The 26,171-nt window shown below is 49.8% G+C and overlaps 2 protein-coding genes across 2 annotated transcripts in view; both read left to right on the forward strand.

Annotated features, from left to right (window-relative positions):
• Window positions 1-24,330, forward strand: part of Clstn3 (calsyntenin 3) — a 33,179-nt gene extending 8,849 nt beyond the window's left edge. The window contains exons 9-18 of the mRNA XM_032905713.1: window positions 3,815-3,977; window positions 4,532-4,588; window positions 5,357-5,514; window positions 5,649-5,797; window positions 15,291-15,517; window positions 15,821-15,991; window positions 16,738-16,883; window positions 17,281-17,416; window positions 22,955-23,157; window positions 23,364-24,330. Coding sequence (XP_032761604.1) covers window positions 3,815-3,977; window positions 4,532-4,588; window positions 5,357-5,514; window positions 5,649-5,797; window positions 15,291-15,517; window positions 15,821-15,991; window positions 16,738-16,883; window positions 17,281-17,416; window positions 22,955-23,157; window positions 23,364-23,504 — 1,551 coding nt within the window. The 3' untranslated portion in view covers window positions 23,505-24,330. The remainder of the gene's footprint in view (window positions 1-3,814; window positions 3,978-4,531; window positions 4,589-5,356; window positions 5,515-5,648; window positions 5,798-15,290; window positions 15,518-15,820; window positions 15,992-16,737; window positions 16,884-17,280; window positions 17,417-22,954; window positions 23,158-23,363) is intronic.
• LOC116903293 lies at window positions 21,652-22,948 on the forward strand. The gene has a single exon (XM_032905714.1). It carries the CDS (start codon window positions 21,697-21,699, stop codon window positions 22,432-22,434), a length of 738 nt encoding a protein of 245 aa, XP_032761605.1. The 5' UTR covers window positions 21,652-21,696; the 3' UTR covers window positions 22,435-22,948.
• Window positions 24,331-26,171: the final 1,841 nt, after the last annotated feature.

Below are 26,171 nucleotides of genomic sequence, written 5' to 3' on the forward strand. Positions count from 1 at the left end.
TTTCCCCGTATGGTTGGCCTCCCCCCATCCTTCCCTCTCTTCACCTCTTCCTCTCTGTCTTTTCCCTGAGATGCTGAGGATTGAGTTTAGGGCCTGGCTCTGCCACTGAGCTTTGTCCCAGCCCTCCCTTTGTTGTTGATTGGCTTTCTTTTCTCTTTCTTTATTCTTCTTTCATATACTACATTCTGACTGCAGTTCCCCTCCTTCCCCTCCCCCAGTTCCTCCTTCTTTTCCCCTCTGATCCACTCCCTATTCACTCCCCCTCAGAAAAGAGAGGGCCTTCTAAGGACACTAACCAGATATAGCAGAACAAGCTACAACACCACCAGGTACATATTCTCACACCCAGACTGGATGAGGCAACCCAGTAGGAAGAAAAGGGTTCCAAAGGCAAGGAAAAGAGTTAGAGACAGCCCTGGCCCTCACTGGTAGGAACCCCACAAGGACATGAAGCTACACAACTATAACATACGTGCAGAGGACCCAGCTCAGACTATACAGGCTCCCCCATCTCTGTGAGCCAACTTGAGTTCCGGGCAGTTGATTCTGTGGACCATGTTCTTGATCCCTCTGATCCTCCTCTCCCTCCTCCACAGGACTCCCCAAGCCCCAAACCCTGCCTAATATTTGACAATCTCTTTCTTTTTTATTTTGAGATAAGACTTCACTAAGTTGCCCAGGTTGGCCTTTAACTCAGTCTGTAGCCAAGGCTGTCCTTGAATTTTGTGACCCTCTTGTCCTAGCCTCCTAAGGATTACAAGATGTTCACCATGCCAGGCTTAGAGGGAGAGGGAGAGGGAGAGGGAGAGGGAGAGGGAGAACACTATGTATGTATGTATGTATGTATGTATGTATGTACATATGTATGTGCTGTATGCCATTCTGGGGATCGACTACAGGGTCTTATATATGTTAGGTGAGTGCTGTATCACCGAGCTACTCCTCTAGTCTTTCTCTTTAAAATTTCTTTATCTTCTTTTATTTAAAACATCTAGTATGGACACCATTGAAGTGTCTGCCTTTTCAACAGATAGATTCTAGGGCTAAAATGGAGTTTAATAATATGAAACAAAATATTCAATTTCATTTAGCTTTTATTTTATTTGGGTAGATATGCTACTTTATTTTTTTCTTTTCTCCTTCCATGCCTTCCGTTTCTCTCCCCACTTTCTCTTTTTGGCAGAGTTGGAGATTTAGACCAGGACCTTGTGGGTGCCAAGTCAACCCTTGAACCCTGAGCCAGCCTCTAGTGGAGGCGGAGTTTTAAAAAAATCTAAGTAGGAGCAGCGGATGAAAGAACTCTCTGAGGCAAGGGAGAGTTCAGTGGAGCCAGGCCAGCAGACGATGGGGAGGGGCTTATGAAGTGCTCGGAGAGATAGGGAGGGGCTTATGAAATGCTCGGAGAGATGGGGAGGGGCTTATGAAATGCTCGGAGAGATGGGGAGGGGCTTATGAAATGCTCGGAGAGATGGGGAGGGGATTATGAAATGCTCGGAGAGATGGGCAGTGGCTTTGCGAGGTCTTTGTCTGAAGGCCTAAAGGCAGGAATATGACTTGGTCAGAGTTCTGGTGAAGGCTGTCAGGTGGGCAGCTGTGAGAGGCCTTACTGAAGAGGTACAGGAGTGGAAGTTAGCCAGGGAAGTGACTCCAGCTACCTTGGAGGCTGAGGCAGGATGAGCCTGGCAATGTAGTGAGACTCTGTTTTTTATTGTGGGTGTTGTTTGTTTGTTTTTTTGAGACAGGGTTTCCTCTGTGTAGCTCTGGCTGTCCTGGAACTAACTCTGTAGACCAGGCTGGCCTCAAACTCACAAAGATCCACCAGTTTCTGCCTTCCCAGTGCTGGGATTAAAGGTGTGAACCACCACTGCTTGTCTGGCTTTTTTTTTTATTTTTTTTTTAAACAGCAACAGGGCCATCACCACCACCACCATCATCACCACCACCACCACCACCACCACCACCACCACCACCACCACCACCACCACCACCACCACCACCACCACCACCACCACCACCACCACCACCACCACCACTACCACCACCACCACCACCACCACCACCACCAACACCACCACCACCACCACCACCACCACCACCACCACCACCACCACCACCACCACCACCACCATCACCACCACCACCACCACCACCACTGCCACCACCACCATTGCTACCACCAACTTCACCACCACCACCACCACCATCATCTTCACCATCATCAGTCTGGAGATGTAGCTCAGTTGGCAGAGTGCTTGCCTACTGGTGGCAGTCCAGAGATGGAGAGTTCCACAAAGAAACCCTGGGAAGGAAGCACCTGCTGGTGGTTTGGGTGTGGAAGATGGGGCTGTGAGGGGCACTGGGGGAGATGTTCTAGGTTCAGTGACCAGCACAACATAAAACCAGGTGTCATGGTGCATGTCTGAAGCAGGAGGATTAGAAGTTCAAGGTCATGGTGAGATTGAGGCTAGCCTAGGCAACATGACACTTTGACTCAAAAAATCCAAACCATCAGGCAAGATAGCTCATGGCATGTACCTTTAATTCCAGAACTCAGGGGGCGGGGGCAGGGGCGGGGGCAGGGGCAGGGGCAGGGGCAGGGGCAGGGGCAGGGGCAGGGGCAGGGGCAGGGGGGCAGGGGCAGGGGCAGGGGCAGGGGCAGGGGATCTCTGTATGTTTGAGGATATCCAGGTCTATGAAGCAAGTTCTAGAATAGCCTCAAACAAACAAACAAACCACAAACAAACAAACAACCCAACCCCAACCAAAGCAGAAATAAAAAGTCAAAAAGAGACTACTCTGGGGCTGTGCTTAGAGGTCTGAGCTCACCAGAAGCTCAAAGCCTTAGGTTCTACCTCCAGTATAAAGAAGAAGAAAAGATGAGTGTGTGTCAATGGATGGAATTGTGGTGACTGTTCACACAAAAGGGACTGGGGACTCACTGCTATGTGGCCATGGAGCTAGAGAGTCCTCGAGACCCACAGCTGTCAGTTTTGTTTGGCCCCGAGATGAAAGCACCTGTTGGTTTGGGTGTGGAGGGTGGGGATTTGTGGGCAGTTGGGAAGTGTACTGGCTTCTTTCTGTCCTATGAGTGTTAAATACGAGATGGCCTTGAGATATAGAATCTGGGGAGAACTCTGGGCTGGGCATGGGCACGGTGGTGTCACCAGTGTGAGTGTGGAACAGGCCAGGATACTCCTAGGAAGGGGGCGTAGAGGAGAGAAGGGAGAGGGTCTGTGCTGAGCCTTGAGTGCTCCCACCAGTGGGAAGTTGTTAAGGTACAGAGTTCCCCTCCTTCCTCTGCCCTTCGTCCCTCATTTTGGTGACCAGGAGAAGCAGCGGCGGGGAACAGTCGTGTGCCGGAAGTTCCTGTTGGGTTGGAAACCATCCCGGGAATCACAATGTCATCCATCTATTCATTCATAAATATCTTCGGGAAAACTCATTTACAACATATTTTTGTTGTTGTTGTTGTGATTTTATTTTCTGAGAGGAGAATTTGTTGTGTTGCCCAAGCTGACCTTCAAACGCCTCCATTCAAGTGATCCTCCTGTCTCGTCCTCCCGAGTTGCTGCACTTTAGGGATGTATTCCTGGGGCTAGTTCTGTTATAGCGTTACATGTTTCTCCAACTCATGGGGTTTTCTATACTAGGTTGCTTGCCCTGTAGATTTTGGACAGGGTTGCTATTCCTTGAGCTGGGGAGGCATCCTTGCTGCTAGACCTGGGGATATGTAGGACGGTCCTGTTTTCAGGACATGGAAGAGGGTTGGAGAGCAAATAACTGGGGGGCTCTTACCCTCACTCTGCACCCCCAGGTATGTGACGATGAGTGGCATCACTACGCTCTGAACCTCGAGTTCCCCACAGTCACGCTCTATACTGATGGCATCTCCTTCGACCCGGCTCTCATCCACGACAATGGTCTCATCCACCCACCCAGGAGGGAACCTGCGCTCATGATCGGGGCCTGCTGGTCTGGTGGGTACCTGACCTTCTCAGTAAGGACTTGGTGACTTAGGGCTGTGAGGGGACGAGGTCAGGCGAGGAGCAAGGGTGGCATGCCCCTCTGCAGAGGCGGCCTCCTGTATCTCTGTCCATGTAGGCAGGGTGACCCTACTCTGACTGATCTCTGCTGGACGAGACCTCTGTTTCTGATACTCGAGTCCCCCTTGTGTGGGTCAGCAGCTTAAACTTGGTGCCATTTCCATCCACAAACTGACAGCGTAACTCCAGCCAGTTCTCTCTCACTTTGTTTCCTCAAGGAGAGGAGGTTTCCACAGCCTCCTGCGCTGGAGGACAGGAATCCTCCAGAGGACCTCTTCCATCTGCACACCCCTTACCAGAGTCGTCCCATTTCCTGTTCCATAGAATAATCTCTAACAGAGGACTGCAGGATTGGGAAATGTCACAGGAGGGGCTGGGACTCTGCTGAGAGCTTGCAAACCCTACATGGTGTGAGAGGACTTAGGAGAATCACAGAACTTCTTGTCACAGCCCCAGCTCACTGCCGCCTCTTTTTTCTCGGTTTGCAGAAGAGAAGAACAAAGAGAAGGAGAAGGGGGGAGAGAACAGTACCGACACGACCTCAGGTATCTTGTGGGCGAGAACTGGAGACCAGAGTTCTAATCTCCACCGGCTCATGTGATCTCCACCGGCTCATGTGTGCTTCTCTCTCTGCCCAATCCAGTCTTCCTAGTTTCTCCTTCACAAGCCACCACAGTACAGAGTCTCCAAGCCATATCAAGGCAGGGTCTCCTTGGAGCAGGAAGGCTGGGTATATAGCTTGGCTGGATTCTCATGGCTTTTCCCCCTCTACCCATAGAATACAGTACCATTTCTCTTGCTGACTTTCCACAAAGCGAAGAGCAGGTGTCAGGAGGGACCAGTCTAGGCATCTTTGGAGCTCACACACATTCATCCTGGTCTCCCTGCATGTGCCTGGAAAGACGCCCTCTCTTACAGTTTCCCCATTTCCTGTCGGTTTCTAATGTTCCCCCTCCTGTGGTCTCCTCCTACTCTCTCTCCGCTTAGAAGCTTTTTTACATGTCCCTTCTTCTCTCCCTTCTCTCCTCCTCTTCCTCCTCATTGTGTTTTCCCACACCCCCCCTTCTCAGTTTTCTTCCAGTGTATGCTAGGGGATGGAACCCAGACCCTCACACATCGCAGGCAAGAATCTGTCTCCTGTCTCCTCCATCCCACCCCTCATTCCCATTTCTCCCTCACCTCTCATCCCTTATTTCCAAGCCTCCTGCGACATCTTCCTTTCTCCTTTCTCTCAGCCCCATCCTCGGCCCACATTTCCTCTGCTCCCTTTTTCTCCTCTCACTACCTGCCCTGCTCCTGTGTTCCTGCCCTAGGAGACCCCTTGCCGATCCACCACTACTTCCATGGCTACCTAGCTGGTTTCAGCGTGCGCTCAGGTCGCCTGGAGAGCCGTGAGGTCATCGAGTGCCTCTATGCATGTCGGGAGGGGCTGGACTATAGGGATTTCGAGAGCCTGGGCAAAGGCATGAAGGTATAGCCCTTTCCACTCCCTCTCTTTCCCCGCACGCCCCTGGCCCCGACGCCCCTCGACCCCTCTACACTTCTGCACCTTTCCTCTCCTGCCTCCTGGTCTTGCTCTCAGCTGTGTCTGTGTCTGGGACCCAGGTGCACGTGAACCCCTCGCAGTCCCTGCTCACCCTGGAGGGGGATGATGTGGAGACCTTCAACCATGCCCTGCAGCACGTGGCTTACATGAACACTCTGCGCTTTGCCACGCCCGGCGTCAGGCCCCTGCGCCTCACCACCGCTGTCAAGTGAGTGTTGGGTAGGCGGGCTAATCATAGAACAGAGTCAGTGTCGCTCTTTTGTCTTAAGATATCACTGGAGCTAGCCATACCTTTCTCATTTCATGTCCCTCTCGGAGTCCCAAGAGAGGACAGCTGCCCTATTGAAAGAGATGTTGGTAGAAGAGCTTAGACCAGAATCAGGTTTCCCATTCTGTTACTCTCTGTGAAGATGCGTTGCCAGGGCTTGGGGATTTAATTGAAACGACTGGAAGCTGGGGGACCTGACATTAACTCTGACTAATTGTTTGGATGACCTTGGACAAATGGTGAGCTCTGCTCATTTTGCTTGCTGACCTCACTTCACCAGGTTCTTGGGAAGTAAATATGACGACCCAGGCCAAATCTGGCTTGCCATTTATTCTGCAAAGTTTTAGCGGAACATAGCCTGACGGTTTGTTTTCCCTAATGTTCACGGCTGCTTTTATAGGGTTTGGGCAGGAGAATAGTTGAGACAGAGATCGCCTATTTCCAAAAGAGAGAGATAATTTCCTAGCTGATCTTTTAAAGGAAAACTTTGCCGAGCTTTGTATTTAATGAGATGATTTTTGAGTTCTTCGGCTAAAAAACTGTGGGTAAGTTCAAGGTGTAAGTATTTATTAGATATAGATTAGCATTATATTAGATATTTATTAGACTAGATTATTAGATATTAGAAGGATAATAGAACGTGGCCGATGGAATTGTTTTGAACTAAATGCTACTGCTTACCACAGTGCCTGTTCTGTAGGTGTTACTGAGTCCTCTGGGAAGGCAGTTTCACCCTTAGTTATGGTCTGGAGGGCAGTTTTAGGGCACACCGCCATCTAGTGGGTGAATCCCGCACTGTAGGAGTCAGCGTTCCTGTGTTCTCCCCTCTCTGCCTCAGTTTCTCCATAAATTCCCCGAGGCATGTGGCTTCAGATATCTTGGAAGAGGGCTCTGAGCCCTGTAGTAACTGGGCACAATTTCCAGGTCCCTGTCAGACCTGTGGAAGGGAGCTGCTGGGCTGTCATGTGGTTACACTGTGGAGTTAAAGGTCACAGACTTTGGGGTAGCATGTAGACACAGATCAGAGCTGTATGCACCCCACTAGCCAACATTTCTTTTGTAAAACATTTATTTTTGTGTATATGGGTGCTCTGTGTATATATCTACATACACCATATTTGTACAGTGCTGGCAAAGGCCATTGGCTCTCTAGCATGGAGTTATACCTTGTACTGAGATGTCACGCGGGCGCCATGAACTGAACCTGGGGCCTCCGGAAGAGCAGCCTATGCTCACAACCACTGAGCCATCTCTCTAACTCCCTAGTCAGAATTCTTAAGGCACTTCTGTCTCTCAGGAACCAAGATCTGCCTCACCCCTCCCATGTCCTTAGGAGGACATTAGAGGAGAGAACTGTGTTTTGGCCAAGGGTGGACCACCCTGGCAGGGTCATCCCATAAAGGTTTGTGTCAATTCCTTTGTTCACTGGTTTGTCCAAATCCCTCCTACTTTGTTCAGGCCTAGACTAGAGGCTTATTAATAGAAGCTGGGAACTGACTTTGGTCTTGTCAGGAGAAAGAAGGGGGCTTGACATTTTTTATGAGGTCTCTTCTCTCTTTTCAGGGTCTCAGGTAGTCCATGCTGGCCTCAAATTCACGATCTAACTGAGGACGGCCTTGGGCTGTCTGTCTGTCCTCCGGCTTTTACTTCCTGAGTGCTGTGATTCCAGGCACAGATACACACACACCAGTCTGTGTGGGGTTGGGGATCAAACTGTGACTGTTGTATATGCTTAGCCAACATCTTTCAAACTCAAGTTAAGCCCCAGCCCTTATTTTGCTATGGGCTACTATGTAGTTTGTTCACCCTGGTTTTCTGAGGTCAGAGGAAGACATCTGGAGATATGAGGGGTGTGTGTGTGTGTGTGTGTGTGTGTGTGTGTGTGTGTGTGTGTTACTCCCAGAAGAAACAGAAAAGCCTGTCAACAACTGTTCTCTTTGCCTGTGTGGCTTTCATAGCTTCCAGTTTCCAGCGTTTGGATTTCTGGTCCTTTAAAGCCAACTCTACGCAGCCATTGGGCTAACGCTTAAATGCAGGTTGCCCCCGCCCCTTTTCTTGGTGATAGCTCCTTGTGCACTTTGTCACCGAGCTGTTTCCCTGGCTCTGTCTTCACATTTTATTTTGAGACACAGGGTCTTAGTAAGTTGACAAAGATATCTGTGAACTTCTGTATCGCAGGCAGGCCTTGATCTTGTGATCCTCCTGCCTCAGCCTCTCTAGTAGCTGAAATTATAGGTCTGTACCCCCACTGTTGGAAAAATCGAACGATTTAACCTTTATTTATTTTTTTAAGACTTATTTTATTCATATACTCATATGTAGCTGTCTTCAGACACACCAGGAGAGGGCATCGGATCCCATTATAGATGGTTGTGAGCCACCATGTGGTTGCTGGGAATTGAACTCAGGACCTCGGAAGAGCAGTCAGTGCTCCTAACCGCTGAGCCATCTCTCCAGCCCCCACGATTTAACCTTTAAAAAGACATATTTTCCGGAAAGCCTGTCGAACAGACATGAACCCTGGGAGACACAGAAAGACACCCTTTCCCCCAGCTTCGGCCCAATGGGGGTTCTTGACTTTACTGTGCTGTGGCCTCTCCCTAGTCCTTTCAGCCCCCAGATGAGCCAATGCTGAAGTAACTGACTTTAAATAACCCATACCCAAACGGGCCAGTGCTCCTAACTTCTCTGATGGCATCTGGGACCTTGACGTCACTCAGGCCTGAGTTGTCTTTGGCTCCTCTCTGTCTTTGTCCTTCATGCTCTATCTACTGTCAAGCCACACGGGACTTGTCCCGAGTTTGGGCATAACTCTCTAACTCAATCCCTCATAACTCTACCCTGCCCTATTGTCTTACCTTCCTAAACAGTTAATTTAGTTCCACTTCACCCTTACCCAAGACTGGCCCAGTGATGTTCAATCAGACTATTTTTTTTTTCTTTGTAATGGTTTTGCCAGATAGTACAGGCTGACCTTGAACTTGAGATCCTCTTGTTTCAGCCCCCAGTGCGCTGGAATTAGAGGTGAATTTTACCATGCCTGACTCAAACCAGACCATTTTCTAATGAAGAAAGATACCATGAGTTCTGTGTCATAAAACTGCAAACTGAACTCTAGTCACTGATTCAAGGTCCCAGCCACTGCTACCTTTTTATTGGCACTCGGTCTGTAGTGTACTCTAACTTCTGACTGTGTAAAGTCCTCCACCGCCTCAAAACTTTCTCTATCTTACCTTTCTAAAACAAACAACATTATACTATTATACTGTCCAGAAATAATTCCTTCTCCGTCCAGAAATAATTCCTTCTCCTCCTGACTCCTCACTTTTATTTTTCCACTTCCTTTTCCTGCTCATTCTTGGGTGACCCTCTTTGCCCGCAGTGTGAGGTTTGTGTGCCATGCAGAATCATTTATTTGGCTTTTGACTCCAGTACAACCTTCTCTTCCTGTCAGAATCGGCTAAGCACTATTGTGGCCAGGGTCTGCGGCTGCCTCTGCTCCACTCCCAGGCAGCTGAGGTCATTTGTAGGTCATGTTGGACTCTTTTAGGCCTCCAAGCCCTTCACACCAGTGGAGGGCACAGCTCTTTTATTAGCTCTACCAGTCAACCTGGATGTGACTGGTGATTCCGGTCTCTCACTCAAATCATTTCAGTTAGCACAGTCATAGAGACCAGAGTTCTCAGTCCTGCAGAACTACAACCCTTTTGCCAAGACTGGTTGAGTCAGCCTTTTTTCTCTGTTGTTTTGAGACAGGGTCTTACTTTGTAGACCCTGAGCTGTCCTTAAACTCACTCAGTTTCCCAAGTGCTGGGATCACAGGCAGCAGCTACCATGCCTGGCCTTAGTCTGTTTTGTTACTATAGCAGAATACCTGAGGCCGGGTAGTTTAGAAAGAACAGAAGTTTAATTTTTTTATAGTTCTAGAGGCTGGGGGGTCTGAGATTGGCGATCAGCATCTGGCTGGGGACTCCTGGACCAGCTGAGAGGGCGGGAGGGAGGGGAGGAGAAGAGGGAGGAAAGGAAGATGGAAGGAAGGAGGAGGAGGGAAGGAAGAGGGAGGAGAAGGGAGGGGAAGAGGGAGGAGGAGAAGGGAGAGGAGGAGAAGAGGGGGAGAAGGAAGGAGAAGGAGGGGGGAGGAGGAGGGGGAGGGAAGGAGGGAAGAGGAGGGAGAAGAGAAGGGGAGGAGGAGGGGAGGGAAGGGGAGGAGAAGAGGAGGGAGAAGGAGAGGGGAGGGGAAGAGGAGGAGGAGGGGAGGGAAGGGGAAAGAAGAGACATGAGGGAGAGGAAGAGGAAAGGAGAAAGGAGAGGAGAAGAGGAAGGGGGAGGGAGAGGAGGAGGGGAAAGGAAGAACGTGAATAGGAGAGGGAAGGAGCTGTGGGGCTCGGGTCTTCCTTCTAACCAGTGCTAATCCACGAGGATGCGTCAGGCATGAGCTATGTGCTTCCCACTGGGTTCTACCTCCTAACACCGCTTCACTGTGGACTGAATTTCTAACATACTTTTTTTGGGAGGGGGACACATCTAAACCCAAGCGTTCTGTCCTTGGCCCACTACATTTATGTTCTCCTTACACTCAAACTACATTCATTCCACCCCGACTGTCTTGTCTCATTCCAGCATTCACACAAAACCCCCAAAGTCTTGAGCATCCTCAGGTTAGATCCGGGTGAGATGTAGGGGCTGATGCACCCTGAGGCAAATTCCTCTCCGTCCGTGCGATGGGACAAATTAGCTGCTTCTCAAATACAACGAAAGGAGCATGCTTAGGCTAGACATGCCATTCTGGAAGGGAGAGGAACAGAGGAAAGAGAGAAAGCTACCTCCAAGCACATCCCCAAGTGATCAGGACTGACAGCATCTCACAGTGCAGCCCAAGCTGGCCTTGAACTCATGATCCTCCTGCTTCAACCTCCTGAGTGCTGGGGTTGTAAGTGTGCCTCACCACAGCTATCTAATGTTATCCCCCTCCCTGTTTTTGTGTATATGTGAACAAGTGTGTGCATATGAGTGGAGATCAGAGGTCAGCACCAGGTGTCTTTCTCCATAGCGTTCCACCTTATCCTTTGGGACAGGTCCTCTCACTGAAGTGTGTTGGTTTCTCTAGACTGGTTGGCTAGGAGTTCAAGGATCCTTCTGTCTCTGCCTCCCCAGTACTTTGAGTGCAGGTGTGCGCCATGCCTGGCTTTCATGTGAGTGCCGGAGATCTGACCTCAGGCATCCATGCTTGTAAATACTTTAGCAGCGGAACTAAATCTCTAGCTGTGTCATTTCAGATCCTAAGGTTTCAGGACAATGAGTTAGAGATGTAGCTCAGTTGGTGGAATTGCTTACCCTGGATTTGAGTCCCGGTGCACCATGAATTGGGTGTGATGGTACCTGACTTATAATCCTAGCGCTCAGAAGGTAGAGATAGTTTAAGGTTATCCTAGGCTACACAAAGAGTTTGAAACCACCCTGGGGCTACATGAGACCCTACCACAAACCAAACAAACCGAACCACACCACACCAGACCAACCCCAAAGCTTTCAAAGAACCTCTGACTCCGTGTGCTGTTTCCAAACATACTGAAGTGGGGGCAGCCAGAAAGCATCAGACAATCCCCCTCCCATGACTCGCTGGGCTCAACTATGTAGCAGCTCTTCCCATAGTGCTCCCAGGCTGGTGTGATGCTGGGAGTTCTGCAGTTTTGAGGTCTCCGTGGTGACATTACCTCCATTGCTCTCAAGGACTGACCATTCCACTTGGTTTTGCCCTAATACTCTCTATATTGTCTCTGCCTTCATGACTCTTGGGGCTCTCTGTGACAGTTTGAAATCAAGACGAAACGAACCATGGCCTCTTCTCTAGTATCAGTGACATGACTGCTGCAGAGCCTTCGTGCGCTCTTGTAGGTGATCCAGGCTGCACCTGGGATAGCTGAACCATGATTCTGGGTGGAAGTGGGGCTTCGTGTTAGAATGCAGGGAGCAGAGACCTGAGGTGACCCACGCTTGGAATGTTGCTCTCTCTCCACACCCTGGGGGTGGAGAAAATCTCAGAAATGCCTTCATATTTCTATTGTCTTGATAAGTACCACCTTCCTTCTGTCCACACTGATCCCTTTATCAAAGGATCATGTCTGCTTGTTCATTCTTTGCTTGGGAGGCTGGGAATCCTTCAAATCCACACGCTGTTTGCTTTTGAGTTACGAACTTTATCTTTAAATTACTTCTCATTTTGATCCTATGATTAAAGGCATCCCTACAACATCTTCAATATTTTTCTTAGAGTTTAATTATATTTTCTAATTATAGTCTAATTATATTTTCAAAAAAATTGTATCTACATGTATGCACCCCATGTGTTTGTGCATGTGATTGTGAGTGCCTGTGAAATCCGGAGGAGGGCATCCGACCCCCTGGAGCTGGGCTTACAGGCAGTTATGAATTGAGCTGGGCTTACAGGCAGTTATGAATTGAGCTGGGCTTACAGGCAGTTATGAACTGAGCTGGGCTTACTGGCAGTTATGAACTTCTGCAGCGGATGCTGGGAACTGAGTTGTGGTCCTTTGGGAGAGCAGAAAGCACTCTTCATTGCTAAGTCATCTCTCCAGCCCCTACCAGCGTTCTTGTTCACTGACTTTAAGGTTTGCTTCCAAAATGCTCAGGCTTGGACAGACCATAGCACAATCCTTTGCCGGTATACACAAGGGTGGTCCTTACTCTAGTTGCTTTTCCACCCCCTCATTAGACCTCAGCAAAATGGCCTTTAGGGACCGTATTTCTAGCAAAATCCTGATTGTGACGTCTTCAGTCATCTCTGAGCAGTTCCCTGCTGGGGAGATGGCTTAGTAGGTAAAGCACCTACAGCTCGGCCATGAGAACCTGATTTCACATCCCCAACACTCACATGAGAAAAGCCAGGAGGTGATGTTCATCTCTTATTCTAGTGTTGAGATGGGTGGGGGAGGTGGAGTCAGGGAAACAGGAAGTCCTCAGAGCTCTCTGGCTGTCCAGTATAACCAACTGATGAGCTCTGGGCTCAGGGAGAGGTTCCTTCTCAAAACAAAACAGGAACAAAACAAAGGTTTCTTCTCTCTGAGCCCCCAACAGCATCTTCCTAATTCTCCTCTATGGTGGCACAGCTCACATCCCAGCATCCCCTTCAAAACTGGTCCAGCTTCTAACTCATCACCCGGTTCCACAGCTGCGTTCACAGTTTTGACATTTGTTACTGCGACATCTGCTCCTATGGTCCCAATTTCCTGACTTCCTTTGTTGTATAAGGGAATAGCTGAGACTGGGGATTCATAAAAACAGGTTTGTTTCTTATAGTTCTGGAGACCTGGGATGCCCAAGATGGAGGCACTGGGCCTGGTGAGGGCTGTCTTGTTGCACTGTCTCACTGTGGACAGTTCAGGAAGAGGTTGGGGGTGGGGAGGGGCACGGCATATCGTCCTGGTACAAATCTGGGCTTCAAAGCCTTGGCAAATGTGACTTGCGAGGCCCAGATGCTCCATCAGGGCCTTCTTTATCTTCCTTCTTTCTCCTTTTGTCGTTCCTGAAATGTGTTTATTTTATTTTATTTTGGCGTTTATGTAGAGTCTCACCATGTAGCACTGGATGGCTTGGTCCAGAACTCACAGGGATCCACTTGCCCCTGTCTCCTAATGCTGGGATTAAAGGTGGACATTATGCCAGGCTTAAAATTTCCTTCTTTCATTGAGAGACCACAAAGTTTCTCAAATTCAAAAATTTTTTTTTAATATTTTAGTTATGTGGATGAGTGTTTGTATACATGTGTACCTACTGTGTTCAAATTCCCTTGGAGACCAGAAGAGGGTGTCGCTGGCCTTAAAGGCAGCTGTGAGCACACCCATGTGATGTGCTGGGGTGGACTACAATACCCTGAAAGAATCAAGGATTATTTTTAAAAAACAGATTGAATCATATGTTTGAAGTAGTGAATAAGCATACGGTGATCACACGTATTGTAATTAACCCATTAATTACTGTGATACCAAAGTGTTGACTATTGATTCACTATATTAAGCTATTTTAAGTATCACTAAAGACACTATTGGTTAAGTTCCTGATTAATAGGAACATTACATGTTGTTCTAAACATGTAATGCACAGCACCACATCACCAAGAGGCTAGGACAATTAAACTGTATGTGTCATATTCCCCCTGCCCCTCCCCCCCTAGATGCAGGATCTTGTTATCTAGCCAAGGGTGTCGAGGTACTTCAATGTGTAGTTTAAGGTACCCTTGAACTGTCAGTAATCCTCCTGCCTCAGCCTCCTGAGCACCGGAATTAGAGATGTGTACTACCATGCATGGCTACAAAGCGCTGCTTATTCTGTAGCACAGAAACACTGCTGCAAGGAAATGATGTGACAAAATGCTTCCTAGGCTAACCAGATCTTGAGACTGGGAGAGCTGCAGGGTGATCCACAGGGTGGGGCGGGAGAGTGGGGATATAACTTGTTGGTCGACTGAGAGATTCTTCTGGACCAATGTCCGGTGAAGGAGATAGAAGACATACCAAAAAGGAGGACATTATTGATAGACACCTAACCCTAGCCCGGTTTTAGTGCTGGATAATTTAGGGCCTATATTTGACTGATATTTTACTGAGCCCATGTAACTTTCACTGAGTAAAGAACTAGGTGTATATACTTTAATTTTTTGAGAGAGTCTTAGTTCAGGCTTGCCTGGAACTTGCAATCCTCCTGCCTCAGCCCCTGGAATGCTGGGATTATGGGCATGTATTACCTTGCTTGGTAGAAGGGCAGAAAGCTGATGAGAAATAGCAAGACTCTGTCTCAGTGTATGTACACTGATGGTCTATCTCAGTGTATGTACATTGATGGCTGGTCTATCTCAGTGTATATACATTGACGTTGGTCTATCTCAATATATGTTCACTGACGGTTGGTCTATCTCAATATATGTTCACTGACATTGGTCTATCTTAATGTATGTACATTGACGGTCTCATTTCCTTCATTGCTTCATTAAAATAGAATGTGACAGACACTCCGTGGTTTACAGCCTTGGCGATGTGATTACCCATAGGCTGAGCCTGCCTTACCTTCTGCTTTTCCTACAGTAGTTTCACAGTCAGAAGATTTGCTGTGGGGATGGGGCCTAGAGAAGCTGCCATTGCCATCTCTTCTGCCCTCACTCTCTCTGGACGGCCCTCTGCCGTAGAGGTGGGGGCTCAGAAGTATGAACCAGACACCAGACTTCTGCTTTTCCAGATAGGGTCTCACTGTGTATCTCTGGAACTTGTATGTAGGACAGGTTGGTCTTGAACTCACAGAGATCCACCTGGCTCTGTCTCCCAAGCCCTGGGACTAAAGGCTCGTGCCATCATGCTTGGGCAGACTCTAGGTTTTTAAAGGAGGGGTGTTGCAGTGACAAGCTGCTTCTTTTCTCATACAGGTGCTTTAGTGAAGAGTCCTGTGTCTCCATCCCGGAAGTGGAGGGCTATGTGGTAGTTCTTCAGCCCGATGCCCCCCAGATCCTTCTGAGTGGCACAGCTCATTTTGCCCGCCCAGCTGTGGACTTTGAGGGACCCGAGGGAGTCCCCTTGTTCCCCGATCTTCAGATCACCTGCTCCATTTCTCACCAGGTGGAGGCCAAAGCAGATGAGAGTTGGCAGGGCACAGGTAAGGACAACCCTAAGAGTGACTGGGTCCAGAGAAGGGTGATGTCTATAACCCAACTGAGGGAGCAGCTACAGGGCTGGAAAGGCTTCTCTTGTGTCTGTGTGACAGAACAGCTTACCCTTAAAACCCAGAACCTGTGGGAAAGAAACCTGCAAGTTTAAGGAAATGTTACGTGTTGATGCTTACCTTACTTAAGGAATGGCCCTACGTGGGGAGGGGACTGATCATACTCAATGGCACCGTCTGGGTCTCAGAACCTCAATGGGTACAGTTCTCACCTTGACCCCCAACTCTCCCCCACAGTGACAGACACACGGATGTCAGATGAGATTGTACACAACTTGGACGGCTGTGAGATTTCTCTGGTGGGGGATGACCTAGACCCTGAACGCGAGAGCCTGCTCTTGGACATGGCTTCCCTGCAGCAGCGAGGCCTGGAGCTCACCAACACATCTGCCTACCTCACCATTGCTGGTCAGTGAGGCCCAGAGTCTAACTTCTTTGTTGTGTGTGGCTTTCTCTCGAATAATCACGGGGCTCCTCCTTTCTTGGGATGCTAGTCAAATGCATTTTGTTCCTTCTTAGCTGGAAGAGCCTCTGGCTCCCAGATTGAGGGCAGTGTGTCTGGGCAGAGGCTCTGAATATTTCTTTTCCCTCTGCCCTCCATAGCCCGGTTCACTACCTGTCCTGGCTCTACTTCCATGTCCCTTCAGGTCTCTACCATCTCTCTCCTGCTTCTGTCTTCCCCAGCCAGCTTTCAAGTCTTCTAGTTCTTTGATGAGGCCACCCTCTCTATCTTCCCCTGCATCTAGTACAGTTAAGAGCTTATCTCAATGAACAATGGGAAGTGACGGTTTCCAGAGGAAGCTGCCCCAAGGAGAATGGGAAGACATGACAATGACTGGTCCTTTCCATTCCAGCCCTCACCAAAGCTGTGTCCCCTCCATTACCTTCCCTCGAAAGATGTCTTCATCTTCCTTTCCATAACTATCTAGATTCTTCTACCCCTGGGGAGTCCCAGAAGCCACAGGGCTAGGTGAGAAGGGCAGAGAAGTAAAGTGGCTCTGCTTACTCTACTCCTGTAGATCAAAGTGTGGGAGCATTTCCTCTTTGAGCTGTCAGCTTACCACTCTGTTGAGGAATGGGGCTAAGCACCCTTCCCACTGTGCTGTCAGCTAGCTGGAGCCTGAGACTCACTGGCTTGTCTCCTTATTCCCCAGGGGTGGAGACCATCACTGTGTATGAAGAGATCCTGAGGCAGGTTCATTATCAGCTTCGGCACGGAGCAGCCCTGTATGCCAGGAAATTCCGTCTCTCCTGTTCGGAGATGAATGGCCGATACTCCAGTAACGAATTCATTGTGGAGGTACCCAGAGAATCCCTTTCCTTTCTTGGTCACCTACTCCAGGCAAAGAGCCAGAATGTATTGGCCTCTGATCAATGGTTGATGAATAGGGACTTGGTGGCATTGGAGATTCCTAGACCCTTGACAGATGGCGGAGGAGATGTGGGGTGATAGTTATGGTGATGGGTGTGGGAGAGATGGCTCACAGCTCAGCCCAATGGTCTAAGTTTGAATTTGATCCTCAGAAACTGCATGGCAGACAGAGAGAAGTGTCTCCTGCAAGTTGTCCTCTGACCACCCTCCTCACATATTGTGTTATGAGTCCCATCCCAAATGAGAGGGGTGTAATGAGCGAGCTTGGAGCGGGGTGGGCCTTGGGGAGAAGCAGTTGTACTTACAGGGCTCTGCCTTTCCCCAGGTCAACGTCCTGCACAGCATGAACCGGGTGGCCCATCCTAGCCACGTGCTCAGTTCACAGCAGTTCCTGCACCGGGGTCACCAGCCTCCTCCTGAGATGGCTGGACACAGCCTGGCCAGCTCCCACCGGAACTCCAGTGCGTAAGCTGAGAAGTGTGGCATAACACTCATCCCTATATCCTTGGGAGGGGAGGAGGGAGGCAGTGGATTCTGTTTTCTGTGGTTCCAGCCTTAGTGACAGCGGTGAGATATCATCCTTCTGGACGTCAGCTTCACTGTGAAAGTGAATCGTGGGCCAATGCAGGGTGCTCAAGCCTGGAGCCTCAAGTAATGTGGGCTGTGGATGGCTTTATTATTCTTGCTGCCGTCCTTGTCCCTCCAGAGTTAGCTGGGTTCTAGAGAGCTTCGGTAGTGAAGTTATTCATTTACTGCCTTTTCATAACAGTACTGCCTGAAGATGCACTGGGGATAAAGGGCTTTTAGGAGTTGTGTTGTGGCGCATGATTATGACGTCAGCACGCAAGAGGCGGAGACAGACTGGGGTTTGTGGGGAGCTTGACTGGGCCGTGCAGGGAGATCTATTAAAAAGTAAAAGGAAAGAGTAAAAAGAAAGAGAGAAAGAAGAAGAATGAGGTGGGTGGCAAAATGGCTCAACTGTCAAGCCTGACAACCTGAGTTTGAGTTTTAGTCCTGGGACCTACATCGTAGACTGAGAGACCGCTTCCCACAAGTGGGACCTTCATACGTGTACCATGGGATATGCATTAACACACACACACACAGAGACACACAGACACGCACTAAAATAAATAAATAAATAAATAAATAAATAAATAAATAAATAAATAAAATACAATAAAAAGGAAGAATTACAGAATAGCTATCTTCCCTCTCCCTATGGACAGAGTAGATGCTATTAAACATGTAATCCTATGTTCTCTGTGAAATATTTCTAAGTCAACAGATGCCAAGTGTTGTGTCAGGATGGGGCAGTCTTGCTTCCCAGTTATGGTCCTGTACTAGTGGCTCATTGTTTGCCAATACTAAGAGTTGCATAATTACAATAAAAAAAAAAGCAAATGTGAGTATAAAGAAGAAAAAAAAATCAACGAAGATCGAAGCTGCCATCCTGATGGGACGTGCTCTGTTTCCACTGTGGTTCGTGAATCTATTCATATCTATCATCTATCTTCCTCCCTCCTTCCCTCCTCCTCCTCCCCTCTCTCTTTCTTATTTATAAAGTTGACATCAAACCATCCTGTAACCTGATATTTATACTTCAGACTAAAATAAGTCTTTTCTTGAATTACTAAAATCTGAACAATGGTGATACGTTGCTGAAAGTGACTTTTGGGAACCCTTTTTGAACTGTTTCCAGAGCCCATCTGGAGGTGCAATTCTCGTTACTTTTGAGACACACCTTACCTTTGGCCTGGTGAAGTTACCCAATTTCACTATTCGATTTTGCCAGAGTTGGCTCTGGACATCAGTTAAATGTTTTAAGCACTAAGCCCACTCCCAAAGACCACAGAGTGCCTCTTTTGAAAAGCAGCGAAAGGTTACAGGCTCTTTAGTAACTCCTGAGGAGCTCACCGTCATGAGTCACCTTATACTAAATTTTTGGGGTTGGATGCTGAGCTCTGCTCCTATGAGCAGGCTCAAGATAGATCTCTGTGTCATGATCCTGTTCTTAGTTCTTTGGTTTGAGCTCCCAGGAGGGGTGTCTTTGTTCTAACTCTTCTGAGCTTACTCCCTGAGTGTCCTGCTGCCTTGTCCTGGCTGGCTCTACAGGCACTGTTTGTCATCCCACATCCCCCTGCTCTGCCAGGGGATGCCCTGTACTGTGTGCCATCTCCTTGATTCTCCCTACAGTGAAACCCTTTTGTGACTTATATCCAGGCCAACCAGATGATTTTCAGTGGAGAGCAGCCCCCTCACTTCCCCTCATCCCTTATTTTGGCCCTAGTAGGTACAGAGTTCACGTTTCTCTGAGGCCATTTATGAATGACAGGGCTTGAACTCAGCAGATGACGCACCTCAACCATATCTATCAAACCTGTTCCGTGCATTGCTTCAGACTCTAAGGTGTTTCTTCTTCTTCACCTCCCAAGTCCAAGTACTGCTTTGCACAATTAGGGTTCATGAAGATAAAATAAAACTGCAGCGGAAGTAAGTGCTACCATCTCTTCTGATGATAGAGGTGAATCTCAGTGCAGCTTCATAAGTACCAGGCAAAAGAGAGCCTGGTGAACAAGAATGGTCAAGGAAGAGACCGTGACCTAGGTGTAGTTTGCACTGGGTCCTGGAGAGCAGGAGGTCTCAGGCAGATGACACATGGTGAGGATTTGAGAGGGTAGTTAAGGAGAGAGACAAGTGATGAGGCCAGTATGATGTTGTTACCCCAAACTTTGATTCACATCTGTCACACGGGGAACAAGCGTGTCCTTACATGCTTTCCAGGGATTGAACTCAGGCCACTAGGCTTTCAAGGCAAGTGCCTTTAACCGCTGAGCCATCGGTCAGCTCCGCCAGTGTTTAACTTTAAAGATGTTCATGTTTTTTTTGTTCTTTCTTTTTTGGTTCTTTTTTTTTTTTGGAGCTGGGGACCGAACCCAGGACCTTGCACTTCCTAGGCAAGCGCTCTACCACTGAGCTAAATCCCCAACCCCAAAGATGTTCATGTGACTCCATTGCATAGCAAAGTTTGGAAACCATTTCTCTACACTGATTTTTACAAGTACCTGAGGCACCTTAGAAAGATGTGCAAAGAAACAGTATTCAAAAATGGTGATGACATGGATGAAGAACTGAAGTTGTTTGGGAAACAGAAGGGCTCATTCGAGTGACCGGGGAGACTGGGAAGAGTATTGGAGGTGACTACATTTAAAACACATTATGCTCTTTCATTAAAATAGCCTTGTGTGACCTTGTGTGATGAAATAACAAAAAGCAAAAGAAAAAAAAATGAGAATTTCTTCTAAAAAGATTCTGTCACAGTCCACGATTGAAAGAAAAGAAGGCGGAGGAAAGGAAGCCTGGCAATGCATTTCCAGCTACTTGGGAGGCTGAGGCAGGAGGATTACTTGAGTCTAGGAGTTCAAGTCCAGCCTGTGCAACAAAGTGATAGGCCATCTAATAAAACCAAAATAAGACAAGACGAATGAACCCAACCCAGAATACTTAAAAGAGAACAGAATTAGGAAGGAGGGAGGGAGAGAGGGGCAATGGTGGGAGGAGAAGGAGATGAAGCCAGGGACTGGTGTCAGTTCATATAAAGCACATACCGTGAGCTGTGGGGTGGCTGCAAAGCCCTGCTTGCTGGTAGCTAAACAAAGAGGAGCCCTAACATCTGTGGAATCGCAGGGTAGGAAGTTGGCGCCCAGGGATGGTTCAGACACTTCCTTCATCAGGGGCAGGGTTATGCTGGGCTGTGGACAGCACTTTCAACAGTGTCCCTATGTTCCCATGAATCATGTGCTAAAGCATCCCTTAATGTTGGCTGCAGGGGTCACCCAAGGCCAGAGTTTGCTGCTTAGATCTAATGTAGCAAGATCTAGTGGGCTTTTTGAGGTCTTGATTTAAAAATCAAGAGCTAATTTAAAAATTCTCCCAACCTTCTGGCTTAAGCTAATGAATCAGAGTTGCTGGCCTCCAGCTGGGAGGGCTTGCATTTTGTCCGTTTTGAAGTCACAAGGTCATCCGCTGTGGATCGCACTCTGAAAGTGGGATTGCCTGGACTTTGCCACAGGGAGGGCCATCGTCTGGCCCGGTCATGACTCCTTGGACTTGTCCATTGACTTGGGGACCTGGGAGGGGCTGCTTTGGACAGTTGCACAGAGAGATACTTAGCCTCCTTTCCCCTTCCTCCCCAATTCCCAGGAAATTGAGAAATGCTAATCCAACCCAGCTGTTCTTTGCCTTGGAGCCAGAGGCTAGTGAGGAGCCTGCCGGCCCCGCCCCTGCAGAATTAGCTCTATCTGGCAAGGAGTCCAAAATGGGCCATCGGTCGTGTCAGGATGTGAACTAGCTTGACAGAGAGCCATCAGGGTGGCCTTGGGGCCTTGTGTGGCTGCTGGGACAGCCCCAGCAGGCATTCTCCACTTATCTGCTTGGTCCTGGAGTGGTGGCAGTGTGTGCGTGCTTGGCTGCTGGTAAAAGGGGTCTGCGGCTGGGTGTATGGGGGCTTGGATATCATCTCTTCTATGCTCAGTTGTGTTTCGTAACGTGTGAGTTTTAGAATGTAAGTAAATTTGAAGCTGGGTTGCAATGTGACCTTTATGTAGGCCTTGCTTGTGTATGTGACTGCTACTGGTGTCCGAGACACACACACACACACACACACACACACACACACACACACACACACACTATTTCTCAGGAATTGGACTGCCTGGGGTGCGAAGGGCAGCGCGAACCCATGTGGCAGGTAGCAATGCAGACGCCCAGGAGGGCTCTGTGCTTGGGAGTGTATCTGTGGGGTCTCTTCCTCCACTTGTTATCTCAGGGGTTTGGGGCTCCTCTGCTTTGCCTCCTCATGCTTCTCCGAGTGCTCTCTCTGTGTGCACAGAGCGGGGCCCAGGTTGTGTTTACAGCTGCTCGTTCTGTGGCCCTTAGGGCCCAGGTCTGGAGCGTATATGTCTTCCTTCAGGGGGGTGCCTGGTTTGCCCAGCTGGCAGGGAGCTGGCTGACCCTGCCCATACGGCTCTTTGGTGCCATGCTGGAGCCTCTGACACATATGTCCGTAATCCTACTGTGTGAGCAGGCTGCTAGGTGGTTGGTACAGGCAGGCACGTGGGCAACCAGGAGCCTGGCGCAGGTCTGGGGCATGGCGACGTTTGTCAAGCTGTGCACCCACTCGGTCTTCATTGGTACGTGCCTATGGGTTCACCTCTGCCTTTCTACCATCAGCTCCAAGGTCCATGTGAGAGTGCACATGCCCTTCTGTCTCTCACTGCCTGTGAGAGTCCATGCACCCCTGAACCTGGGCATCAGAATGAGGCTACAGGGTGGGAGGCCCGGGAGTACAGAGGTGGGGGGAGGAAGCCCTCAGGGGGAGACTCGGGTCGAACAGGAGCCCCGCAGGACCGGGAACCTCAGGCCTACAAGGAGAAGGCGGATGTCACGGAACAGGAGTGAGCCCAGACCAGGTAGGTAAGTGAAGGGACCTGTCCTCAGCCTTGGGGACAGTGACTCCTCTCTCTGGTCAGCAGGCTAGGCTTAGAGCTGTTTTGCTTCTCATCCTAGTCAGTTCCCTGGAGCTGCCCCTGTCTTTCCTTCTGGGGAGTTGGTGGTCCCTGGGGAAGATCCAGGCAGAAAGACACAGGCAGCTTCTCGGTTTTTTTTGCTGTTTCTCCAAAGACAATATGGCTGCTCAAGGCAGCACTAGGCCGGGGCTTCTCCACACCACCCGCCTCTCTGTGCACATCTGCCTCCCTATTTGTGTGCCCTTGGCCTTTGGAGCAGCCTCTCACTGCTTCCTTTCCTGTTTACGCTTTCTGGTGGGGTCTGTTTCTCTTCCAATTTCTCAGGTTGTTCACCCCTCAAGACCACCTCGAGGGCTGCGGTTTATTTACTCTTGGATTTTCCCCACTGAGCCTTCCATCAGTATCCTACAACCCCTGAGCCCGAATTTCCCAAGTGTGCTGTGTTCTGCTGACCTCTTGCTCTCCCTACAGTGGTCCCCAGTGCTGCGACTCTCATCATTGTGGTATGCGTGGGCTTTCTGGTGCTTATGGTCATCCTCGGCCTCGTGCGGATCCACTCCCTTCATCGCCGTGTCTCAGGAACTGGTGGACCCTCAGGGGCTTCCGCTGACCCGAAAGACCCTGACCTCTTCTGGGATGACTCTGCTCTCACCATTATCGTGAATCCCATGGAGGTGAGTGGCCTGGAGGAATGAAGCAAATACTCCCATGAGGGCCCACGTCCTAGTCTCTTAGTGCAGCTGCTGAGAGCATGGGGTGGGGGTGAGACTGGGGAGGGACAATGCAATGGCGCATGCGTGCATGCTTGCGTGTCCTCAGGGAGAGGTTCTGGCTGTGGCTAGGCTGTTGAGCTCTCGCTTTCTGCTTTTGTCTTCTCCAGTCCTACCAGAACCAGCAGACTGGTGTGGCAGGGGTTGCTGGTGGCCAGCAAGAGGAAGAGGATAGCAGTGATTCCGAAGCAGCCGACTCCCCCAGCAGCGATGAGAGACGCATCATTGAGAGCCCCCCACACCGCTATTGAGGCTCCAGCCCTGCCAAAAGAGAGAGAGGCCTGCCCTGGGGAGACAGGCACCCAGGAAAGAAAGGAAGAAAGGCATTTTGAGAGAAGAGAGACCCTGAAAGGAGAAAGCTCTTCATTCGGAGCTCTCCTTCAATCTCAGAACCCCAGGAGGCCCCACAAGGGTTGCCCTCCTCCTTCAGCCTGCCCCTGCCTTGGGCTGCCCTTCCCCTGGTGTGCTCCTGAGGCATCCGCCCCAGCTGGCTGCACTGGGAGAGTGGCTTGGCTGCCCTGTAGCCCCCTTGTGGCAGCACCCCGTGCCAGCCACGCACTGTATTAGGGAGGGAGGTATCCACAGCCATGGTTGAGGTGGGAATGGAATTGATGGGAGCCTGCTGCTGTGTCCTTCTCTACTCTGTTCTGTCTGTGGGGCCTTCCTTCTGTCGCCCCGCCCCCTCCCGCTTCCCTTAGGATCCCCTCGCCTCTATTAACATTTCACTCTGGGGATCCCTGCTCCTGCCTCTTCTCAGCCTCCTCCTCTCTTGTCCTTTTCTCCTCTCCTGCCTGAGCAGTACCAAGGTCGTAGTCTCTGATCTCTCTCCATGGCCTGCTCTGCCTAGGTTGTGGGGAAGGAGGAGGAGCGGGACCCTGGGGGTGTATTATATATAGTGTATTTTTTCAATGTTGTCGTGAGCGCAGCTCCTGTGTTTCTGTGTGCAGCTCACAGCCTTGTATGTGTGCGTGCGTGTGGCATTGTCATGTCCTGGGGTGAGGGTAGGGAATGGGTGTGGTAAAGGAGGGCCGCACCCTAGGGTTTTCAAATAAAACAACCAGAAAAAAAAAAGTTTTAGCTTGCTGTTTACCTGGCTGATTCTGTGTGGTAGTGGGCTTGATCTTAGGGGACATTTAGGCCTCTGAGCAGGTTGAGGTGACAGGGCAGGGCTGGCTCTGGCTTTGCAGATCCCTAGGTGGTCAGATCTCTGGGAATGTAGACTCACACTGTCTTCTTCCCCCTGCACCCTGGAGAAGAATGACAGAGACGCATGCACAAATGCCCACTGTTCTCTGGGGACATTGTCAGCCCCTCCCCCCTCGCTTTCAAAATGCCACCCAGAGCACATCATCGGCTCCCAATTGGAAAGTGTAAGGGAGGACACTGGCAATGCTGCTCTTTGCAACGAAGAGATCAAGAGCTCTTTTTGCTGATGACTTTGTAGCTCAGGTCCCAGGCGTCTCTGCTTTGCCACCCCCTGACGTGACCGAGGAGCAGCCTCAGCTCTGCTCACGGGGAGGGATGTGGTGGTATGGCAGCTTTGGGTCTGTTCACAACCTTTGGGCCATTTGTTCACTGGCCTTTACATCTCTACGCCCCGGGTAACAAAGGACAGAGAGACGGACTAGCGGAGAGGGGGCTGCTGCTGTAGACACTTCCTGTACTGTCCCTGCCCTAGGCCACATCAGAGAACCACACCTCAGTCCCTTTCTGAAGAGCAGCTGATTTAGAACACACGCTGTTCCTAGTTCTCTGAGGCCCTTTATAGCGCCGTGGGGCAGACCTGGAGCTTCCTAGTCTGCTGATGCTTCATTCTCCTCTCTCTGTCCAGCTTCCATCAGGGGCCCTGGACCTAGCTCACAGCTCTACCTCTCAGCTGTATGCGGATGGCTCCACATGTACGTCTCTAACCCAGGCCCTTCCTTTCTGGAAAGTATGAACGCCTGGGCAACCTATGCCTCACACTTAGCCTTTGCCCAAACTCTGCAGTCATGGCTACCTCTGCTTATGCTTCTTGTGCAGTGTCCTGATCCAGAAAGCAGACAGTGGGTCTAGATTCCTTTCTCTCACCCATCCCCATGCTCGAATGGTGACCAGACCTTGTCATTGCTTCTTCAGTGTTCTTAGACACGCCAGGCTGTTGCTGCTGTCACCCTGATTTGTGCTCTTGGCTGAGAGCCCTCTACCTGCCTCCAATTCCTCTGTCTCGGTCCATTTCAGTCCATCGTTAACTCCAGGTCTTAGGGGGCCTTCTAATGCACAGTTCCCCCTGTGCCATTCTCTTATTTGGAACCTTCCTTCCTGTCACTGGTTTGGCCGATCCCAGATGTTCTGGTAGCCTTTTAGCCCCTTTCTGTCGATGGCTTCTTTGCCACCACCACTACCACTGAATGCCTGAATGCAGAGATCAAAAGGACTGGACCTTCCAGAGTCACCCTGCTCTTTCCTGCTTCTGTGTCCTTGTGTGAATTGTTTCCTCCTGTCTCGTGCTTTTCCCCTCTTGGCTGCCTAACAGCCCGACTCGTTAGTGAAGACTCCATTCAAGGGTTGCCTTTTCGGAGGTCTTCGGCGCTCACACACCCCAGGGTCACACCTCCGTTACAGCATGTCCCTTGAGGCACATGTCTCTCTATTAGATAGATTCTCTGTCTCTTCTGCAGCTTGTGTAGGGCCAGGCACACACCGGGGGCTCAGATGCATGAAGTCATGGGTACTCTTCAGACTCAGAGAAGACTTTCTGCTGAGACGCGGGAGAGCTGCCTTGGTGACCAATTGACCTGGGAGGCCAGGGGGTGGAAGGTGTCCCAGAAGGTGCTCAGCAGTGTGTCTTCCTATAGCCGTCTGCTTGTATATCCTGCTGTTGCCTATGTGTGACAACACCACATAGGTGACAACACCACATAGGTGACAGCCTTCCA

This window comes from Rattus rattus, chromosome 6 (assembly GCF_011064425.1).
Source record: "Rattus rattus isolate New Zealand chromosome 6, Rrattus_CSIRO_v1, whole genome shotgun sequence".
Taxonomy (NCBI): Eukaryota; Metazoa; Chordata; class Mammalia; order Rodentia; family Muridae; genus Rattus; species Rattus rattus.